Genomic DNA, 22,260 nt, shown 5'->3' on the forward strand with positions numbered 1-22,260 from the left:
GACCTCAAAATCGATATCGGCACCCCAAAAACTGATACTGGCACCCCAAAATTCGATATCGGCACCCCAAAATTGATATTGGCACCCCGGAATCGATATCGGGACCCCAAAATTCGGTATCAGCACCCCAAAATCGGAACTGGCACCCCAAAACTGATATGGGCACCCCAAAATCGGAACTGGCACCTCGAAATTCAATATCGGTACCCCAAAATTGATATTGGCACCCCGAAATTGGAACTGATGCCCTAAAATCGGAACTGGCACCCCAAAACTGATATGGGCACCCCAAAATTGGAACTGGCACCTCGAAATTTGATATCGGTACCCCAAAATTGATATGGGCACCCCGAAGTTGGAACTGATGCCCTAAAATCGGAACTGACACCCCAAAACTGATAGGGGCACCCCAAAATTGATATCGGCACCCTGAAATTAGCACTGGCACCCCAAAATCGATATCGGGACCCCAAAATTCCATATTGGTACCCCGAAATTGATATCGGCTCCCCGAAATCGGAACTGGCACCCCGAAATTAGCATTGGCACCCCAAAACTGATATCGGGATCCCAAAATCGATATGGGCACCCCAAAATCGGAACGGACAGCCCGAAACTGATAAGGGCACCCCAAAATCGATATCGGCACCCCAAAATCGGAACTGACACCCCAAATCTGATACTGGCACCCCAAAATTCGATATCGGCACCCCAAAATCGATATGGGCACCCCAAAATCGGAACTGGCACCCCGAAACTGATGTGGGCACCCCAAAATCGATATTGGGACCCCAAAATCATCCCTGGCACCCCAAAATCCCGCAGGACTCCCCAGATGAGAGCATTGAGGACCCCCCCAAAACACCAAAAACGGCCCCAGATCCCCCCAAAATTCACCCCAGACTCAGCACGGGGGGGGGGGGGGGGGGGGGGAGTTGAGACCCCCCAAAGCCCCCCCAAAGCCCCCAGACTCACCAGAGGGGGGTGTTGGACCCCCCAAAGCCCCCCCAAAGCCCCCAGACTCACCAGAGGGGGGTGTTGGATCCCCCAAAGCCCCCCCAAAGCCCCCAGACTCACCAGAGGGGGGTGTTGGACCCCCCAAAGCCCCCCCACTCACCAGAGGGGGGTGTTGGACCCCCCAAAGCCCCCAGACTCACCAGAGGGGGGTGTTGGACCCCCCAAAGCCCCCCCAAAGCCCCCAGACTCACCAGAGGGGGGTGTTGGACCCCCCAAAGCCCCCCCAAAGCCCCCAGACTCACCAGAGGGGGGTGTTGGACCCCCCAAAGCCCCCAGACTCACCAGAGGGGGGTGTTGGACCCCCCAAAGCCCCCAGACTCACCAGAGGGGGGTGTTGAGGCGCAGCACGAGCTGGGCCAGCGCCCGCCGGCACTGCGGGTCCGACAGGAGCCCCATGGGGGGGGACACGGGGGGTCTCGGGGGGCTGGGGGGGACCCCGAAATCAGAGAGGGGTCCCTGAGACGGGGGGGAGTCCCTACAGACACCCCAAAAACCCCACAGAGCCCCCTCCCCCCTCATGGACACCCCCAAACCCCACAGAGCCCCCTCCCCCTTTTATGGACACCCCCAAAAACCCCACAGAGCCCCCTCCCCCCTCATGGACACCCCAAAAACCCCACAGAGCCCCCTCCCCCTTTTATGGACACCCCCAAACCCTACAGAGTCCCCTCCCCCCTTCATGGACACCCCCAAACCCCACAGAGTCCCCTCCCCCTTTTATGGACACCCCCAAAAACCCCACAGAGCCCCCTCCCCCCTCATGGACACCCCCAAAAACCCCACAGAGCCCCCTCCTCCTTTTATGGACACCCCCAAACCCCACAGAGCCCCCTCCCCCCTTTATGGACACCCCAAATCCCCCCATTTCACTCACGAACACCCCAACCCCCCCCCGTTTCCCTCACAAATCCCCTCAAATCCCCTCAGAACCCCCTCAGGGCCCGCTCCCTCCCCTTCCCCACCGCCCCTTCTCCGACCTTCCCCCCCACACCCCACAACCCCCTCACGGAGCTGGCTCAACCCTTCCCCTGTCCCACACCCCCTTCGTGATCTGGGGGACCCCAAACCTTCCCCTAAAAACTCCCAAATCTCGCCATAAAAACCTGCGGGAGGGCGGCCGGGGCCAGGCCGCTCGATCGGGGGCAGGGCGGGGAGCGGCTCCGAGCCGCTAGGGGGCGCCACAGGAAGGGGCGGGACCAGGCCGCTCCGTCACTTCCGGTCAGGGCGGAAAAACAGCAGAGACAGCGATGGCTCCGAGCCGCTAGGGGGAGCCAAAGGAGAGGGCGGGGCCAATCCCCTCCGTCATTTCCGGTGAGGGCGGAAAAGGCGCTCCGAACCGCTAGGGGGCGCTATGGGAAGGGGCGGGGACAGCTCAGTGGGCGTGGTCAATAAATAATGGAGGATTTCAGGGTAAAGGGGGCAAAAATTGGGGGAAAAATACGAGGTTTGGGGCACTAAAGGGGTTTTGGGGAATGAGGGGGAGTTTGGGGGGACAAAAAGGAGTAAAGGATGGGCACCCCAGGAGCAGCTCGGGGGGACAGCGGGGATGGCACACGCAGGTGACACTCAGGTGACGCAGAACGCGGTTTATTGCCAAGGTGACATCGGTGCCACCCCAAAACCCACAGGGTCCCAGTTCTGGTGTCCCCAGGGTCAGCTGGTCACTGCACTGGTCATGCTGGACTTCCCAAGGGGCAGCCGGTCACCACAGCGTCCCCCCAGGGTATTCGGCCATGGCGGTGTCCCCACTGACCACAGGGACATGGCGGTGTCCCCACGGTGGTCACTGTGCCATGGTGCTGTCCTCACAGTGGTCACTGCAGCGGTCACTGCTCCATGGCCGTGTCCTGGGGCGGTCACTGCAGCGGTCACTGCTCCATGGCCGTGTCCTGGGGTGGTCACTGCTCCATGGCCGTGTCCCGGGGTGGTCACTGCAGCGGTCACTGCTCCACGGCCGTGTCCTGGGGTGGTCACTGCTCCATGGCCGTGTCCCGGGGTGGTCACTGCAGCGGTCACTGCTCCATGGCCGTGTCCTGGGGTGGTCACTGCAGCGGTCACTGCTCCACGGCCGTGTCCCGGGGCGGTCACTGCAGCGGTCACTGCTCCATGGCCGTGTCCCGGGGCGGTCACTGCAGCGGTCACTGCTCCATGGCCGTGTCCTGGGGTGGTCACTGCTCCATGGCCGTGTCCCGGGGTGGTCACTGCAGCGGTCACTGCTCCACGGCCGTGTCCCGGGGCGGTCACTGCTCCACGGCCGTGTCCCGGGGCGGTCAGTGCAGCGGTCACTGCTCCACGGCCGTGTCCCGGGGCGGTCACTGCAGCGGTCACTGCTCCATGGCCGTGTCCTGGGGTGGTCACTGCAGCGGTCACTGCTCCATGGCCGTGTCCTGGGGTGGTCACTGCAGCGGTCACTGCTCCACGGCCGTGTCCCGGGGTGGTCACTGCAGCGGTCACTGCTCCATGGCCGTGTCCTGGGGTGGTCACTGCTCCATGGCCGTGTCCCGGGGCGGTCACTGCAGCGGTCACTGCTCCATGGCCGTGTCCTGGGGTGGTCACTGCTCCATGGCCGTGTCCCGGGGTGGTCACTGCAGCGGTCACTGCTCCACGGCCGTGTCCCGGGGCGGTCACTGCTCCACGGCCGTGTCCCGGGGCGGTCAGTGCAGCGGTCACTGCTCCACGGCCGTGTCCCGGGGCGGTCACTGCAGCGGTCACTGCTCCATGGCCGTGTCCCGGGGTGGTCACTGCAGCGGTCACTGCTCCATGGCCGTGTCCTGGGGTGGTCACTGCAGCGGTCACTGCTCCACGGCCGTGTCCCGGGGTGGTCACTGCAGCGGTCACTGCTCCATGGCCGTGTCCTGGGGTGGTCACTGCTCCATGGCCGTGTCCCGGGGCGGTCACTGCAGCGGTCACTGCTCCATGGCCGTGTCCTGGGGCGGTCACTGCTCCACGGCCGTGTCCCGGGGCGGTCACTGCAGCGGTCACTGCTCCATGGCCGTGTCCTGGGGTGGTCACTGCAGCGGTCACTGCTCCACGGCCGTGTCCCGGGGCGGTCACTGCTCCATGGCCGTGTCCCGGGGTGGTCACTGCAGCGGTCACTGCTCCACGGCCGTGTCCTGGGGTGGTCACTGCTCCACAGCCGTGTCCTGGGGTGGTCACTGCTCCACGGCCGTGTCCTGGGGTGGTCACTGCAGTGGTCACTGCGCCATGGCCGTGTCCCGGGGCGGTCACTGCAGCGGTCACTGCTCCATGGCCGTGTCCCGGGGCGGTCACTGCAGCGGTCACTGCTCCATGGCCATGTCCTGGGGTGGTCACTGCTCCACGGCCGTGTCCCGGGGCGGTCACTGCAGCGGTCACTGCTCCATGGCCGTGTCCCGGGGCGGTCACTGCAGCGGTCACTGCTCCATGGCCGTGTCCTGGCGCAGCCTGGCCCTCACCACACCGTCCAGCACGGCGCGCAGCCCCCGGCACGCGGCCTGGGCGGCGTCCAGCACCGGCCTCAGCCTCTCCCGGTGCAGCCGGGCGCTGAGCTGGCACAGGGCCAGCCGCCCGCCGCCCACCGTGGCCACCACCAACCTCGGGCCTCCGGCCGCCTCCTCGGCCGAGCTCAGGTCGCTCAGGGCCACCGGGGGTCCGGCCGGGGGCTCGGCCAGCCCGGCAGAGCCGGCCACCACGGCCCCGCGCAGGGCAACGCCCGCGTCCAGCAGGGCCAGCCCGGCCGCGCTCACGCTGGCCCCCAGCTCGCCCCCGTCCGCCTGCAGCACCTGGGGAGGGGGGACATGGCGGGGGTGAGGGACGCCTCAAAATCATCCACATCGTCCCCAGGACACCCCAAAACCTCCCAGGAACCCACCAAACTTCCCCCCCCCCCCACCCCAGGTGTGCTCACCTGGACGTGCACGTCCATCTGGGAGTGGGGGTACAGCTGGCTCAGCACAGCCCCCTCCAGCACCCCCAAATTCCCCAGGATGCCCCCAAACCCTCCCAGGACCCCCCCAACGAACCCACCAACCCCCCCAGGTGTGCTCACCTGGACGTGCACATCTATCTGGGAGCGGGGGTACAGCTGGCTCAGCACAGCCCCCACCAGCAGCCCCAAAACTCCCCTAATCCCCCCAGGAGAGCCTCAAAACCCCCCAGGACCCCCAAAACTCCCCCAAACACCCCCAGGACAGCTCCAAACCTCCCCCCCCCCCCCCCATCAGGTGTGCTCACCTGGACGTGCACGTCGATCTGGGAGCGGGGGTACAGCTGGCTCAGCACAGCCCCCTCCAGCACCCCCCTCAACAGCAGGGCTCTCTCCCCCGACCTGCGGTCCCCCCCGCCCTGGGGGGGTCGGCGCCGCCTCTCCCCCCCCCCGGCGAACGGGGCCGAGCTGCAGCGGCAGGTGAGCAGGGCTCGGTCCGGGGGGGCTTTGGATCGGGACCCCCGAACCTGGGGTTGGGGGGAGGGAGAGGGGAAAGGGGTCAGAGAGGTGGGGAGGGGGACGTGAAAATGGGGAGGGGGTAAATTGGGGAAGGGGGGAGAAATTGGGGAGGGGGGAGAGGGACACACAAATGGAGGTGGGAAATTGGGGAGGGGGATGTAAAAATGGAGGTGAGGGGGGAAGAAATTGGGGAGGGGGGGATTCGCGAGCCCCGGGGAGGATTCGCGAGCCCCGGGGAGGATTCGCGGGCCCCGGGGAGGATTCGCGGGCCCCGGGGAGGATTCGCGGGCCCCGGGGAGGATTCACGGGCCCCGGGGAGGATTCACGGGCCCCGGGGAGGATTCACGGGCCCCGGGGAGGATTCGCGAGCCCCGGGGAGGATTCACGGGCCCCGGGGAGGACTCACGGGCCCCGGGGAGGACTCACGGGCCCCGGGGAGGATTCACGAGCCCCAGCAGGCCCCCGGGCCCCGCTCACCTCGTGCGGGCCGTACACGGCCGCCAGCACCTTGGTGTTTCCCTGCTCCAGGTAGGCCGAGCCGTCGGCCCGCGCCAGCACCCCGAGCCGGGCCCGCACCTTGCGCAGCTCGTCCGGCCGGCGCCCATCGGCCCGGAACCCGGCATCCGACACCAGCTCCAGCCCCGCCATGCCCGCACCGCTCCCGGTTCTGCTCCAGGGGCCGGTCCCGCTCTCGGTACCGCGTGTGGGGGCGGACTGCAACTCCCGCCGTGCCCCGCGCGCGCCGTGAGGGGCCGGACTACAACTCCCGGCGTGCCCCGCGCGCGCCGTGGGTGGGTTTGGAAACGGACTATAGCTCCCGGCGTGCCCCGCGCCAACAGCCCGCTATTATGACGTCATCGCCACGCCAGGCCACGCCCCCAGCGCACAGCGGCAGGGGGCGCGATGCCGCCGAGACCACGCCTACTTTTAGTCCCCGCCCCATCAAACAGCGACCACGCCCCCCACGGCAGCTGCGCCCCGGAGACTCCCCTTGAGGAGGCCACGCCCCCCAAACAGAGAACCCCGCCCCCAAACATAGCCCCGCCCCCTCGGCCGGTTGGCGGCGGGGTCACCGAACGGGACCGAACCGGACCGGACCGAGCGGGACCCGAGCGACCCCAGCGCCCCTTTGAGGAGCGGCAGCGTCACCCCGGACCCTCCTCGGGCACGGCCAAACCTTCAGCGGGTGGAACCGAACCGGGAGAGAGAACCGAGCGGAACCGAACCGGGAGAGGGAACCGAACCGGGAGAGAGAACCGAACCGGGAGAGAAAACCGAGCGGAACCGAACCGGGAGAGAGAAACGAACTTAACCGATCCGGGAGAGGCAACCGAGAAGAACCGAGAGGAACCGAGCGGAACCGAACAGAACCGAGCGGTACCGAGCGGAACCGAGCAGAACCGAGCGGAACCGAGCAGAACCGAGCGGTACCGAGCGGAACCGAGCAGAACCGAGAAGAACCGAGCGGAACCGAGCAGAACCGAGCGGTACCGAGCGGTACCGAGCAGAACCGAGCGGAACCGAACGGCCCCGACCCTTTCCCGGGACACTCCCGACCCTGTCCCGGCCAGCCCCGAGCCCTCCCCGGGCAGTCCCGGGGCTTTGCGGACCCCGCTGTCCCGTGACCGGACAGCCCCGCCCCGTTCCCGATCCCGTTCCCGATCCCGTTCCCGATCCCGATCCTTCCCGGGGGTCCCGCTCGGTGCCGGTTCCGGTGCCGGTCCCGGTGCCGGTCCAGCCATGGCGGCTCCGCTCGCCCCCTCCGGTTTCCAGTTCGCCATCGACCGCGGCGGGACCTTCACGGACGTGTTCGCCCGCTGCCCCGGCGGCCGCGTCCGCGTCCTCAAGCTGCTCTCCGAGGATCCCGCGTACCGGGACGCGCCCACCGAGGGAATCCGCCGTATCCTGCAGGAGGTGCGACCCCCGGGACACCCTGAGACCCCCGGGAACACACCGGGGACACACCGGGACCCCCGGGACCCCCGGGAACACACCGGGGACACACCGAGACCCTCGGGGGTACATTAGGACCCTCGGGGGCTCACCGGGACCACATTGGGACCCCTGAGACCCCCGGGACCCCCAAGGACACACCGGGACCCCCGGGACCCCCGGGGACACACCAGGACCCCCAGGAACCCCTGAGACCCCCGAGACCCCCAGGGACACACCGGGACCCCCGAGGACACACCGGGACCCCCGGCACCCCCAGGGACCCCCAGGAACCCCTGAGACCCCCGGGACCCCCTGAGACCCCCGGGACCCCCTGAGACCCCCGGGACTCCCGGGGACACACTGGGACCCCCCCGGGACCCCCCTGAATACCCTGCTGGGACCCCCCCAGGACCCCCCGGGATCCCTGGAACACCCGGGATCCCCCCCCCCATCCCCCAGGCCCCCCTAAGCCCCCCCTGACCCAGCCCCGTGCTGGGGGTCCCCAAATGGGTCTGGGGGTCCCCAAATGGGTCTGGGGTCCTGGCGCTCAGTTTTGGGGTCCCACAGGAACTGGGGGTGTCCCTGGCCCGGGATGGGCATGGCCGGGATCCCGTGGATCCCCATGGGCACCTGTGGGGCAGGGTTCTCTCTGTGGGGCTGGGGTCCCACAGGTGAGTTTTTGGGATCCCCCCAGGTAAATTTTGGGATCCCTCAGGTGAATTTTGGGGTGTCCCTGCCCCGGGATGAGCCCCTGGACTGTTCTGGGATCCAGTGGATCCCCGTGGGCACCTGTGGGGTGCTGTGGGTCTGGGGTGCTCCAGGTGAGTTTTTGGGGTGCCCCAGGTGAATTTTGGGGTGCCCTGCCCCGGGATGAGCCCCTGGACTGTTCTGGGATCCAGTGGATCCCCGTGGGCACCTGTGGGGAGCTGTGGGTCTGGGGCGCCCCAGGTGAGTTTCGGGGTGCCCCAGGTGAGTTTCGGGGTGGGTCCCGCAGGAGCTGGGGGTGTCCCTGCCCCGGGATGAGCCCCTGGACAGTTCTGGGATCCAGTGGATCCGCATGGGCACCACGGTGGCCACCAACGCTCTGCTGCAGCGCCGCGGCGAGCGCTCGGCCCTGGCCGTGACCCGCGGCTTCCGACACCTGCTGCACATCGGCACCCAGGCACGGGCGCAGCTCTTCGACCTGGTGAGCGCACCTGGGGTACACCTGAGGGCACCTGAGGGCACCTGGGATACAACTGGGACACACCTGGGCACACCTGGGGGCACCTGGTACAGCTGGGGGCACCTGGGATACACCTCGGCACGCCTGGGGGCACCTGGGTACATCTGGGACACATCTGGGCACACCTGGGATACACCAGGGGGGCACCTGGGCACACCTGGGGGCACCTGGGATAAACCTGGGCACACCTGGGGGCACCTGGGTACATCTGGGACACACCTGGGGGCGCCTGGGTACATCTGGGACACCCCTGGGGGCGCCTGGGATACACCTGGGACACACCTGGGCACACCAGGGGACACCTCCTGGGGGCACCAGGGTACATCTGGGACATGCCTGGGGGCACCTGGGCACACCTGGGATACACCTGGCAGCACCTGGGATACACCTGGGTGTACCTGGGGACACCTGGGCACACCGGAGCACACCTGGCCACACCGGGGATACACCCGGGCGCACCTGGACAGACCCCTGTGCCCTCACCTGTGCAGCACTGCCCCGTCCCGCTGTCCCCCGGGGGGGGGCAGTCCCCGATGTCCCCGAGTGCCCCAGGCCCGGTGTCACCCCCCCCACCCACGTGATGTCCCCGCGGTGTCCCCTCGGTGACCCGTGGCCACCTGGCACGGGGCTGGCACATCCCGTGACTGGCACCGTGTGCCACAGTGTCCCAGACTGTCCCCTCCTGGGGCTGGCACCGTGTCCCTGTACCCACAGTGTCCCTGTCCCCACAGTGTCCCTGTACCCACAGTGTCCCTGTACCCCACAGTGTCCCTGTCCCCACAGTGTCCCCCTGTCCCCACAGTGTCCCTGTACCCCACAGTGTCCCCTGTACCCCACAGTGTCCCTGTACCCCACAGTGTCCCTGTCCCCACAGTGTCCCCCTGTCCCCACAGTGTCCCTGTACCCCACAGTGTCCCCTGTACCCCACAGTGTCCCTGTACCCACAGTGTCCCTGTACCCACAGTGTCCCTGTACCCCACAGTGTCCCTGTCCCCACAGTGTCCCCCTGTACCCACAGTGTCCCTGTACCCCACAGTGTCCCTGTACCCACAGTGTCCCCCTGTACCCACAGTGTCCCCCTGTACCCCACAGTGTCCCTGTACCCACAGTGTCCCTGTCCCCCACAGTGTCCCCCTGTCCCCACAGTGTCCCCCTGTCCCCACAGTGTCCCCCTGTACCCACAGTGTCCCTGTCCCCCACAGTGTCCCTGTCCCCCACAGTGTCCCTGTACCCACAGTGTCCCTGTCCCCCACAGTGTCCCCCTGTACCCCACAGTGTCCCTGTACCCACAGTGTCCCCCTGTACCCACAGTGTCCCTGTCCCCACAGTGTCCCTGTCCCCACAGTGTCCCCCTGTCCCCACAGTGTCCCCCTGTACCCACAGTGTCCCTGTCCCCCACAGTGTCCCTGTCCCCCACAGTGTCCCTGTACCCACAGTGTCCCTGTCCCCCACAGTGTCCCCCTGTACCCCACAGTGTCCCTGTACCCACAGTGTCCCCCTGTACCCACAGTGTCCCCCTGTACCCACAGTGTCCCTGTACCCCACAGTGTCCCCCTGTACCCACAGTGTCCCCTGTCCCCACAGTGTCCCTGTCCCCACAGTGTCCCTGTACCCACAGTGTCCCCCTGTCCCCACAGTGTCCCCCTGTACCCACAGTGTCCCTGTCCCCCACAGTGTCCCTGTCCCCCACAGTGTCCCCCTGTACCCCACAGTGTCCCTGTACCCCACAGTGTCCCCTGTACCCCACAGTGTCCCCCTGTACCCACAGTGTCCCTGTACCCCACAGTGTCCCTGTACCCACAGTGTCCCCCTGTACCCACAGTGTCCCCTGTCCCCACAGTGTCCCTGTCCCCACAGTGTCCCTGTACCCACAGTGTCCCCCTGTACCCACAGTGTCCCCCTGTACCCCACAGTGTCCCTGTACCCCACAGTGTCCCTGTCCCCACAGTGTCCCTGTCCCCACAGTGTCCCCCTGTACCCCACAGTGTCCCTGTCCCCCACAGTGTCCCTGTCCCCCACAGTGTCCCCCTGTACCCCACAGTGTCCCTGTACCCCACAGTGTCCCCTGTACCCCACAGTGTCCCTGTCCCCCACAGTGTCCCCTGTACCCCACAGTGTCCCTGTACCCACAGTGTCCCTGTACCCCACAGTGTCCCTGTCCCCCACAGTGTCCCCCTGTACCCCACAGTGTCCCTGTCCCCACAGTGTCCCTGTCCCCACAGTGTCCCTGTACCCCACAGTGTCCCTGTCCCCACAGTGTCCCTGTACCCACAGTGTCCCCCTGTCCCCACAGTGTCCCCCTGTACCCACAGTGTCCCTGTCCCCCACAGTGTCCCTGTCCCCCACAGTGTCCCCCTGTACCCCACAGTGTCCCCCTGTACCCACAGTGTCCCCTGTCCCCACAGTGTCCCTGTCCCCACAGTGTCCCTGTACCCACAGTGTCCCCCTGTCCCCACAGTGTCCCCCTGTACCCACAGTGTCCCTGTCCCCCACAGTGTCCCTGTCCCCCACAGTGTCCCCCTGTACCCCACAGTGTCCCTGTACCCCACAGTGTCCCCTGTACCCCACAGTGTCCCCCTGTACCCCACAGTGTCCCCCTGTACCCACAGTGTCCCCCTGTACCCCACAGTGTCCCCTGTACCCCACAGTGTCCCTGTACCCACAGTGTCCCTGTACCCCACAGTGTCCCTGTCCCCCACAGTGTCCCCCTGTACCCCACAGTGTCCCTGTCCCCACAGTGTCCCTGTCCCCACAGTGTCCCTGTACCCCACAGTGTCCCTGTCCCCACAGTGTCCCCCTGTCCCCACAGTGTCCCCCTGTACCCACAGTGTCCCTGTCCCCCACAGTGTCCCTGTCCCCCACAGTGTCCCCCTGTACCCACAGTGTCCCCTGTACCCCACAGTGTCCCCTGTACCCCACAGTGTCCCTGTACCCACAGTGTCCCCTGTACCCACAGTGTCCCTGTACCCACAGTGTCCCCTGTACCCCACAGTGTCCCTGTACCCACAGTGTCCCCTGTACCCACAGTGTCCCCTGTACCCACAGTGTCCCTGTACCCCACAGTGTCCCCGTACCCCACAGTGTCCCTGTACCCACAGTGTTCCCTGTACCCACAGTGTCCCCCTGTCCCCACAGTGTCCCTGTCCCCACAGTGTCCCCGTGTCCCCCTTGGGGTGGCACCATGTCCCCCGTGTCCCCCTCTCTTTGCCCCTCACTGTCCTGCTGTGGAGCTCAGTGTCCCCCTTTGGTGTCCTGCTCCAGTGTCCTCTATCTCTGTCCCTGTCCCCGTCCCTGTCCCTGTCCCCGTCCCTGTCCCCGTCCCCATGTCCCTGTCCCGTGAGCAGGGCCGGGCTCGGGGCCAGTCCTGGCCTTTGGCCAGCACGGCCCGGCCGGGAGCCAGCGGCCACTGGGGGAGGGACACGGGACAGGGACAAGGGACAGGGAGAAGGGACAGGGGACACAGCCAAGGACACCCATCCGGGCCCCTCTCACGAGACAGGGGACAGGGACGGGGACAGGGACAGCGGAAAGGGGACAGAGACAGGCACAGGGAGAAGGACAGGGGCCAGGGACAAGGGGACAGGGACAGGGATTGGGACAAGTGAACAAGGACGAGGATGGGACGGGGACAGGGACACCGGGACAGGGGATGGGGACAGGGACAGGGGACAGGGACAGGGGACAGGGACAGGGACAGGGACAGGGACAGGGACAGGGACAGGGGACAGGGACAGGGACAGGGACAGGGACAGGGACATGGGGACAGGGACAGGGATGGGGACAGGGACAAGGGGACAGGGACGGGACAGGGGGACAGGGACACAGGGACAGGGAGAAGGACAGGGGCCAGGGTCAAGGGGACAGGGACAAGGACAGGGACAGGGACACTGCCAAGGACACCCGGCCAGGTCCCGCTCATGGGACAGGGGACACTGGGTGATGTCCCTGTGCCAGCCCAGTCCTGTCCCAGTCCTGTCCCAATCCTGTCCCAGTGCCACCCCAGTCCTGTCCCAGTGCTGTCCCAGTGCCACCCTCGGTGCCACCCCCATGTCCCCCCTGTCCCCACAGGAGGTGGCCATGCCCGACGTGCTGTACGAGGAGGTCATCGAGGTGGACGAGCGCATTGTCCCCGAACAGCCGGATTGTCACCTACCCGGGAGTGACACCTGGCCCCGGGTGCAAGGTGGGTGACACTGCCATTGTCACATTGTCACACTGTCACATTGTCACATTGTCCCATTATCACAGTCACTGCCGTTGTCACATTGTCACACTGTCACATTGTCCCATTATCACAGTCACTGCCATTGTCACATTGTCACACTGTCACATTGTCACACTGTCACATTGTTACATTGTCACAGTCACTGCCATTGTCACACTGTCACACTGTCACATTGTCACTGCCATTGTCACATTCTCACATTGCCACATAGTCACACTGTCACATTGTCACATTGTCACATTGTCCCATTATCACAGTCACTGCCGTTGTCACATTGTCACACTGTCACATTGTCACATTGTCACATTGTCACAGTCACTGCCATTGTCACATTGTCACACTGTCACATTGTCACATTGTCCCATTATCACAGTCACTGCCGTTGTCACATTGTCACACTGTCACATTGTCCCATTATCACAGTCACTGCCATTGTCACATTGTCACACTGTCACATTGTCACACTGTCACATTGTCACATTGTCACATTGTCATATTGTCCCATTATCACTGTCACTGCCATTGTCACATTGTCACATTATCACATTGTCACACTGTCACATTGTCACATTGTCACATTGTCCCATTATCACAGTCACTGCCGTTGTCACATTGTCACACTGTCACATTGTCACATTGTCACATTGTCACAGTCACTGCCATTGTCACATTGTCACACTGTCACATTGTCACTGCCGTTGTCACATTCTCACATTGCCACATTGTCACATTGTCTCATTGTCACACTGTCACACTGTCACACTGTCACATTGTCATCGCATTGCACTGCCATTGTCACATTGTCCCATTGTCACACTGTCACATTGTCACATTGTCATATTGTCCCATTATCACTGTCACTGCCATTGTCACATTGTCACATTATCACATTGTCACACTGTCACATTGTCACATTGTCACTATCACTGCCATTGTCACATTGTCACACTGTCACACTGTCACAGTGTCACATTGTCACATTGTCACACTGTCACATTGTCACATTGTCCCATTGTCCCATTATCACAGTCACTGCCGTTGTCACATTGTCACACTGTCACATTGTCACATTGTCACTATCACTGCCATTGTCACATTGTCACACTGTCACACTGTCACAGTGTCACATTGTCACATTGTCTCATTATGACCTTGTCCCTGTCCCTGTCACTGTCACCGGCCCTGCAGGTGGAGCCTGGGGGTGGCACTGGGGTGACACCTGGCAGGTGACACTCCCGTCAACCCCCTGCTCTGTCAGGTGACTCTGGGGGTCTCAGGGGACGACCCCAGGACTGTCCCCAGGCTGTTCCGGGGTCACCCCGCAGCTTCAATGGGGTTTTTTTGGGGTATTTTTGGTTGTTTTTGGTGTTTTTTTGGGGTGTCCCTGACCCCGCTGTCACCCCGCAGCTTCAATGGGGTTTTTTTGGGTATTTTTGGTTGTTTTTGGTGTTTTTGGGGTGTCCCTGACCCCGCTGTCACCCCGCAGCTTCAATGGGGTTTTTTTGGGGTATTTTTGGTTGTTTTTGGTGTTTTTGGGGTGTCCCTGACCCCGCTGTCACCCCGCAGCTTCAATGGGGTTTTTTTGGGGTATTTTTGGTTGTTTTTGGTGTTTTTGGGGTGTCCCTGACCCCGCTGTCACCCCGCAGCTTCAATGGGGTTTTTTTGGGGTATTTTTGGTTGTTTTTGGTGTTTTTGGGGTGTCCCTGACCCCGCTGTCACCCCGCAGCTTCAATGGGGGTTTTTTGGGGTATTTTTGGGTGTTTTTGGGGTTTTTGGGGTGTCCCTGACCCCGCTGTCCCCCCAGGCTGTTCCGGGGTCACCCTCCTGGTGCAGCGGCCCCTGGACCTGGCGCGGCTCCGTGGGGACCTCGAGGGGCTCCTGGCCCGCGGCATCCGGAGCCTGGCGGTGCTGCTGCTGCACAGCTACGCGTGAGGGGGATTTTGGGGGGTCCTGGGGGGATTTTGGGGGATTTTGGGGGGATTTTGGGAGGTCCTGGGGGGATTTTGGGGGGTCCTGGGGGGATCTGGGGGGATTTTGGGGGATTTTGGGCGGTTTTGGGGTGTCCTGTATGGATTTTATTGGATTTTGGGGGATTTTGGGGTGTCCTGTGGGGATTTGGGGGGATTTTGAGGGGTCCTGGTGGGATTTTGGGGGATTTTGGGGTGTCCTGGGGGGATTTGGGGGGATTTGGGGGGATTTTTGGGGGTCCTGGGGGGATTTTGGAGGATTCTGGGGGATTTTGGGGGATTTTGGGGGATTTTGGGGGGTCCTGGGGGGATTTTATTGGATTTGGGGGGATTTTGGGTGATTTTGGGTGATTTTGGAGGATTTTGGGGGGTTCTGGGGGGATTTTGGGGGATTTTGGGGGGTCCCCAGTGCCAGGTGTTACTGCTGCACGGCAACGTGTGAGTGGGGGTTGGGGTGACACAGGTGGGACACAGGTGGGACAGGTGACACACAGGTGTGTCCCCCAGGTGGCCGGAGCACGAGTGGCAGGTGGGGTTTGGGGTCACACAGGTGTGACATAGGTGTAAATCAGGTGACACAGATGACACACAGGTGTGACACAGGTGACACCAAGGTGACAAACAGGTGACACAGGTGTGATGCAGGTATCACCAAGGTGACACAGGTGTAACACAGGTGACACACAGGTGTGACACAGGTGACACCAAGGTGACAAACAGGTGACACAGGTGTGATGCAGGTATCACCAAGGTGACACAGGTGTAACACAGGTGACACACAGGTGACATACAGGTGACACAGTTGACACAGTGACACACAGGTGACACAGGTGTGACACAGGTGACACCAAGGTGACACAGGTGACACAGGTGTAACACAGGTGACACACAGGTGACACACAGATGACACAGGGACACAGTGTACACACAGGTGACACAGGTGTAACTCGGGTGACACATAAGTGACACAGGTGACACACAGGTGACACAGTGACACACAGGCGACACAGGTGTAACTCAGGTGACACACAGGTGACACACAGATGACACACAGGTGACACACAGATGACACAGGTGTAACTCAGGTGACACAGGTGACACACAGGTGACACACAGGTGACACAGGTGTAACTCAGGTGACACAGGTGACACACAGGTGACACACAGGTGACACAGGTGTAACTCAGGTGACACACAGGTGACACACAGGTGACACAGGTGGGACACAGGTGACACACGGTGACATAGGTGGCATGGTGACGCACAGGTGACACACAGTGTACACACAAGTGACACAGGTGTAACTCAGGTGACAGACAAGTGACACAGGTGACACACAGGTGACACAGTGACACACAGGTGACACAGGTGTAACTCAGGTGACACAGGTTACACACAGGTTACACACAGGTGGCACACAGGTGACACAGGTGTGACTCAGGTGACACAGGTAACACAGGTGTAACTCAGGTGACACAGATTGCACACAGGTGACACAGGTGTGACTCAGGTGACACAGGTGACACACAGGTGACAGCCCCTGTCCCCCAGGTGGCCGGAGCACGAGCGGCAGGTGGGGGCGCTGGCCCTGCAGCTGGGTTTCTCCCAGGTGTCGCTGTCGTCGGCCGTGTCCCCCATGGTGCGCGCGGTGCCGCGGGGCCTCACCGCCTGCGTGGACGCTTACCTGAGCCCAGGTGTGCACGACTACCTGAGCGGCTTCTGCCGAGGCTTCCGCGACGGCCTGCGGGTGAGAGGGGACACCTGGGGACACCTGGGGCATGACAGGGACACCTGAGGACAGTGGGACACCTGGGGACATCCTGGGGTGGCATAGTGTCATCACAGAGACCCCTGGGGACACCTGGGGACATCCTGGGATACACCTGGGGACACCTGGAGACACTGGGACACCTGGGGACACCTGGGGACACCCTGGGATACACCTGGGGACACTGGGACACCTGGGGACACCTGGGATACACCTGGGGACACCTGGGACACACCTGGGGGGCACCTGGAGACATCCTGGGACACACCTGGGGACACCTGGGGTGGCACAGGGATGTCATAGAGACACCCCCGGGACCCTCCCCCATGGGCTCCTTCCCACCCCAGGGCCATCCCTCAGACCCCCCCTGAGCCCCCCAGGACCCCCCAGGACCCCCCAGGACCCCCCCAGGACCCCCCAGAACCCCTCAGGACCCCCCAGGACCCCCCCAGGACCCCCCTGAGCCCCCCAGGACGCCCCAGGACCCCCCAGGACCCCCCCAGGAACGCCGGGAACCCCCCAGGACCCCCCTGAGCCCCCCAGGATCCCCCCAGGACCCCCCCAGGAACCCCCTGAGCCCCCAATCCCGCAGGGGGTGTTTATAGGGTGGGGATCACACCCCATAGCCCCTCCATAATCCCCCCAGGACCCCCCAGGACCCCCCTGAGCCCCCAGGACCCCCCAGAACCCCCGAGGACCCCCCTGGACCCCCCTGAGCCCCCAGGACCCCCCAGAACCCCCGAGGACCCCCCTGGACCCCCCTGAGCCCCCCAGGACCCCCCAGGACCCCCCTGGACCCCCCTGAGCCCCCCATAGCCCCCCCAGGACCCCCCAGGACCCCCCTGAGCCCCCCAGGACCCCCCGGGAACCCCCCAGGACCCCCCCAGGACCCCCCTGAGCCCCCAGGACCCCCCAGGACCCCCCTGGACCCCCCTGAGCCCCCCAGGACCCCCCTGGACCCCCCTGAGCCCCCCAGGACCCCCCAGGACCCCCCTGGACCCCCCTGAGCCCCCCATAGCCCCCCCAGGACCCCCCTGGACCCCCCATAGCCCCCCCAGGACCCCCCAGGACCCCCCTGAGCCCCCAATCCCACAGGGGGTGCAGGTGCTGTTCATGCGCTCCGATGGGGGGCTCACCCCCATGGCCACTTTCGGGGGGGCTCGGGCCATCCTGTCGGGCCCGGCCGCGGGGGTCGTGGGCTACGCCAGGACCACCTTTGACCCCCGGGATGGGACCCCCGTGATCGGCTTCGACATGGGAGGTGAGGGGCTGGGGGGGTCTGGGGATTGGGGGTCCTTTGGGATTGGGGGTCCTGGGGGGTCCCATTGGGATTGGGGGTCCTGGGGGTCCTGGGGGGTCCTTTGGGATTGGGGGTTTGGGGGTCCTGGGGGGTCCCATTGGGATTGGGGGTTTGGGGGTCCTGGGGGGTCCTTTGGGATTGGGGGTCCTGGGGGGTCCCTTTGGGATTGGGGGTCCTGGGGGTCCTGGGGGGTCCTTTGGGATTGGGGGTCTGGCGGTCTCTGGGGATTTGGTGTCCTAGGGGGTCTCTTTGGGTTTGGGGTCTCTCGTCTGGTTTCGGGGTCTGTCTGGTTTCGGGGTCTCTTTGGGTTTGGGGTCAGTCAGTTTTGGGGTCCCTCTGGATTTGGGGTCTCTCAGTTTCGGGGTCCCTCTGGATTTGGGGTCTCTCTGGATTTGGTGTCAGTCAGTTTTGGGGTCAGTCAGTTTTGGGGTCTCTCAGTTTCGGGGTCCCTCTGGATTTGGGGTCTCTCTGGATTTGGTTTCAGTCAGTTTTGGGGTCTCTGGTTTTGGGGTCAGTCAGTTTTGGGGTCAGTCAGTTTTGGGGTCTCTCAGTTTCGGGGTCCCTCTGGTTTCGGGGTCCCTCTGAATTTGGGATCTGTCAGTTTTGGGGTCCCTCTGGATTTGGGGTCCCTCTGGTTTTGGTGTCAGTCAGTTTTGGGGTCAGTCAGTTTTGGGGTCTCTCAGTTTCAGGGTCCCTCTGGTTTCGGGGTCCCTCTGGATTTGGGATCTGTCAGTTTTGGGGTCCCTCTGGATTTGGGGTCCCTCTGGTTTTGGTGTCAGTCAGTTTTGGGGTCAGTCAGTTTCGGGGTCCCTCTGGGTTCGGGTGGTCAGGCCGGGGGTCCCGCAGGCACCTCGACGGACGTGAGCCGCTACGCGGGCGAGCTGGAGCACGTGTTCGAGGCCAGCACGGCCGGGGTCTCCATCCAGGCCCCCCAGCTCGACATCAACACTGTGGCCGCGGGGGGGGGGTCCCGCCTCTTCTTCAGGTGGGGCAGGGCCGGGGGGTGACGGTGGCACTGTCCGGTGTCCCCAGGGGTGTCCCCAGGGGTGTCTCCATGGATGTCCCATGGATGTCCCCATGGATGTCCCAATGTCCCCATGGATGTCCCCATGGATGTCCTAATGTCCCCATGGATGTCCCCGTGTCCCATGGATGTCCCATGGATGCCCCATGGATGTCCCCATGGATGTCCCCATGGATGTCCCCGTGTCCCATGGATGTCCCATGGATGCCCCATGGATGTCCCCATGGATGTCCCCATGTCCCCATGGATGTCCCCATGGATGTCCCAATGTCCCCATGGATGTCCCCGTGTCCCATGGATGTCCCATGGATGCCCCATGGATGTCCCAATGTCCCCATGGATGTCCCCATGGATGTCCCCATGGATGTCCCCATGGATGTCCCAATGTCCCCATGGATGTCCCCGTGTCCCTATGGATGTCCCCATGGATGTCCCCATGGATGTCCCCATGGATGTCCCCATGGATGTCCCAATGTCCCCATGGATGTCCCCATGTCCCATGGATGTCCCATGGATGCCCCATGGATGTCCCCATGGATGTCCCCATGGATGTCCCCGTGTCCCTATGGATGTCCCCATGGATGTCCCCATGGATGTCCCCATGGATGTCCCCATGGATGTCCCCATGGATGTCCCCGTGTCCCCATGGGTGTCCCATGGATGTCCCATGGATGTCCCCATGGACGTCCCCGTGTCCCCTCAGGTCCGGGCTCTACGTGGTCGGCCCTGAGTCCGCGGGCGCTCACCCGGGCCCTGCCTGTTACCGCAAGGGTGAGTGTGGGACAGCCCTGTGTGTCACCTGTGTCACCTGTGTGTCACCTGTGTGTCACCTGTGTCACCTGTGTGTTACCTGTGTGCCACCTGTGTCACCTGTGTCACCTGTATGCCACCTGTGTGTCTTCTGTGTGTCACCTGTCATCTGTGTGTCACCTGTGTGCCACCTGTGTCACCTGTGTGTCCCCTGTGTGTCCCCTGTGTGTCACCTGTGTGTCCCCTGTGTGTCACTTGTGTGTCACCTGTATGTCACCTGCGCCATGTCCCCTGTCCCTGTGTCCCAATGTCCCCAGGTGCTCCCGACTGTCACTGCAAAGGACAATGAGTGACACCCGTGTCCCCCTGAGCTCCCATGTCCCGATGTCCCCAGGGGGTCCCTGACTGTCCCCTGAATGTCCCCGATGTCCCCAATGTCCCCTGACTGTCCCTGATGTCCTCAGGGGGTCCCTGACTGTCCCGATGTCCCCAGGGGGTCCCCTGACTGTCCCCGATGTCCCCAATGTCCCCTGACTGTCCCGATGTCCCCAGGGGGTCCCTGACTGTCCCCTGACTGTCCCCGATGTCCCCAATGTCCCCTGACTGTCCCGATGTCCCCAGGGGGTCCCTGACTGTCCCCGATGTCCCCAGGGGGTCCCTGACTGTCCCCTGAATGTCCCCGATGTCCCCAATGTCCCCTGACTGTCCCTGATGTCCTCAGGGGGTCCCTGACTGTCCCGATGTCCCCAGGGGGTCCCCTGACTGTCCCCGATGTCCCCAATGTCCCCTGACTGTTCCCGATGTCCCCAGGGGGTCCCTGACTGTCCCCTGACTGTCCCCGATGTCCCCAGGGGGTCCCTGACTGTCCCGATGTCCCCTGACTGTTCCCGATGTCCCCAGGGGGTCCCTGACTGTCCCGATGTCCCCAGGGGGTCCCCTGACTGTCCCGATGTCCCCAGGGGGTCCCTGACTGTCCCCTGACTGTCCCCGATGTCCCCAATGTCCCCTGACTGTTCCCGATGTCCCCAGGGGGTCCCCTGACTGTCCCGATGTCCCCAGGGGGTCCCTGACTGTCCCCTGACTGTCCCGATGTCCCCAATGTCCCCTGACTGTCCCCGATGTCCCCAGGGGGTCCCCTGACTGTCACCGATGCCAACCTGGTGCTGGGCCGGCTCCTCCCGGATTATTTCCCCCGCATTTTCGGTCCTGGCGAGGACCAGCCCTTATGTCGCGACACTGCGGTGGCCGCGTTCCGGGAGCTGGCCGCCGCCATCCGCGACTTCCAGGCGACCTCCGGCGACATCGACGGTGTCACCCGCGTCCCCCCCCGCGCCGCCCTCGGTCGAGGAGGTCGCCCTGGGCTTCGTCCGGGTGGCCAACGAGTCCATGTGCCGGCCCATCCGCGCCCTGACGCAGGTGGCTGTCGCCCGTGGGGGGAGGGGGGGGGTGGGGGTGGGCGCGGGGGGGGACGTCGGGGTGACGGGGTCGTCACCCGCGCGTCCCCGTCCCCCCCTCGGTGACAGGCGCGGGGACACGACGCGGCCCGGCACGTGCTGGCGTGTTTCGGCGGCGCCGGCGGCCAACACGCGTGTGCCATCGCCCGCGCGCTGGGCATGGCCAGGGTCTTCATCCACAAGTGAGTCTGGGGACCCCCGGTATGGGGGGCGACACGGGGGGTCTGGGGGTCCTTGGGGGTCCGTGCGGTGTCACATGGGGGGGTTTGGGGTGTCACATGGGGTCCCTGGGGTGTCACATGCGGTTCCTGGGGGTCTCTGGGGTGTCACACGGGGGGGGGTCTGGGGGGTCCTGGGGTCCCTGGGGTGTCACACGGGGGGTCTGGGGGTCCCTGGGGGGTCCCTGGGGTGTCACACGGGGTTCCTGGGGGTCCCTGAGGGTCCCTGGGGTGTCACATGCGGTTCCTGGGGGTCCCTGGGGTGTCACACGGGGGGTTTGGGGTTTGGGGGTCCCTCGATGTGACACCGGGGAGGGGGATGGGGTCCCTGGAAGTTTTGGTGGCTTTGGGAGGGGGGGTGGCTGTCCCCAGGTGGGGACAGAGATGTCCCAGGGCTATCCTAGAACTATCCCGGGTCTGTCCCGGGTCTGACCCGGCTCTGTCCGTGTCCCCAGGCACAGCGGGCCGGGGCTGTTCCGGGTCTGTCCCGGGTTTATCCCGGGTCTGTCCCGGGTCTGACCCGGCTCTGTCCGTGTCCCCAGGCACAGCGGGCCGGGGCTGTTCCGGGTCTGTCCCGGGTTTATCCCGGGTCTGTCCCGGGTCTGACCCGGCTCTGTCCGTGTCCCCAGGCACAGCGGGCTCCTGTCGGCGCTCGGGCTGGCCTTGGCCGACGCCGTGCACGAGGAGCAGGAGCCGTGCGCGCTCCCGTTCGGCCCCGCCGCCTTCCCCCCGCATCGAGCGGCGCCTGCGGGAGCTGGAGCGGCGCTGCCGGGAGCAGCTGAGGGGCGTGGGGATGTGCGGAGTGAGGGACGGGGGAGAGAGAGAGAGAGAGAGAGAGGGGGGACTGGGGGGGACTGGGGGGACTGGGGGGGACTGGGGGCACTGGGGGGACTGGGGGGGACTGGGGGCACTGGGGGGACTGGGGGGACTGGGACTGGGGGGACTGGGGGGGGA

At 64.5% G+C, this 22,260-nt stretch overlaps 2 protein-coding genes across 2 annotated transcripts in view; one reads left to right on the forward strand and one right to left on the reverse strand.

The window, feature by feature from the left end:
* Nucleotides 1-4,278: 4,278 nt before the first annotated feature.
* EXOSC4 (exosome component 4) lies at nucleotides 4,279-6,271 on the reverse strand. The gene is made up of 3 exons (XM_062505061.1): nucleotides 5,918-6,271; nucleotides 5,230-5,448; nucleotides 4,279-4,778 (listed from the first exon to the last, which is right to left on the reverse strand). Exons 1-3 carry the CDS (start codon nucleotides 6,086-6,088, stop codon nucleotides 4,410-4,412), a joined length of 759 nt encoding a protein of 252 aa, XP_062361045.1. The 5' UTR covers nucleotides 6,089-6,271; the 3' UTR covers nucleotides 4,279-4,409.
* A 72-nt stretch (nucleotides 6,272-6,343) lies between these two features.
* Nucleotides 6,344-22,260, forward strand: part of OPLAH (5-oxoprolinase, ATP-hydrolysing) — a 29,178-nt gene continuing 13,261 nt past the window's right edge. Inside the window, 13 exon segments of the mRNA XM_062515176.1 lie at nucleotides 6,344-7,354; nucleotides 8,370-8,561; nucleotides 12,669-12,783; nucleotides 14,630-14,753; nucleotides 16,344-16,539; nucleotides 17,656-17,821; nucleotides 18,707-18,845; nucleotides 19,588-19,655; nucleotides 20,763-20,932; nucleotides 20,934-21,050; nucleotides 21,158-21,270; nucleotides 21,936-22,032; nucleotides 22,034-22,108. Coding sequence (XP_062371160.1) covers nucleotides 6,344-7,354; nucleotides 8,370-8,561; nucleotides 12,669-12,783; nucleotides 14,630-14,753; nucleotides 16,344-16,539; nucleotides 17,656-17,821; nucleotides 18,707-18,845; nucleotides 19,588-19,655; nucleotides 20,763-20,932; nucleotides 20,934-21,050; nucleotides 21,158-21,270; nucleotides 21,936-22,032; nucleotides 22,034-22,108 — 2,583 coding nt within the window.

The sequence above is a fragment of the Cinclus cinclus genome, chromosome 1 (assembly GCF_963662255.1).
Source record: "Cinclus cinclus chromosome 1, bCinCin1.1, whole genome shotgun sequence".
Taxonomy (NCBI): domain Eukaryota; kingdom Metazoa; phylum Chordata; class Aves; order Passeriformes; family Cinclidae; genus Cinclus; species Cinclus cinclus.

Coding starts and splice junctions, on each gene's coding strand:
- EXOSC4 (XM_062505061.1), bottom strand. CDS start 6,088: ATGGCGGGGCTGGAGCTGGTGTCGGATGCCGGGTTCCGGGCCGATGGG. Junction 5,449..5,917: donor CCGTGTACGGCCCGCACGAG/GTGAGCGGGGCC, acceptor CCCCAACCCCAG/GTTCGGGGGTCCCGATCCAA. Junction 4,779..5,229: donor AGATCGACGTGCACGTCCAG/GTGAGCACACCT, acceptor CCCCCTCCCCAG/GTGCTGCAGGCGGACGGGGG.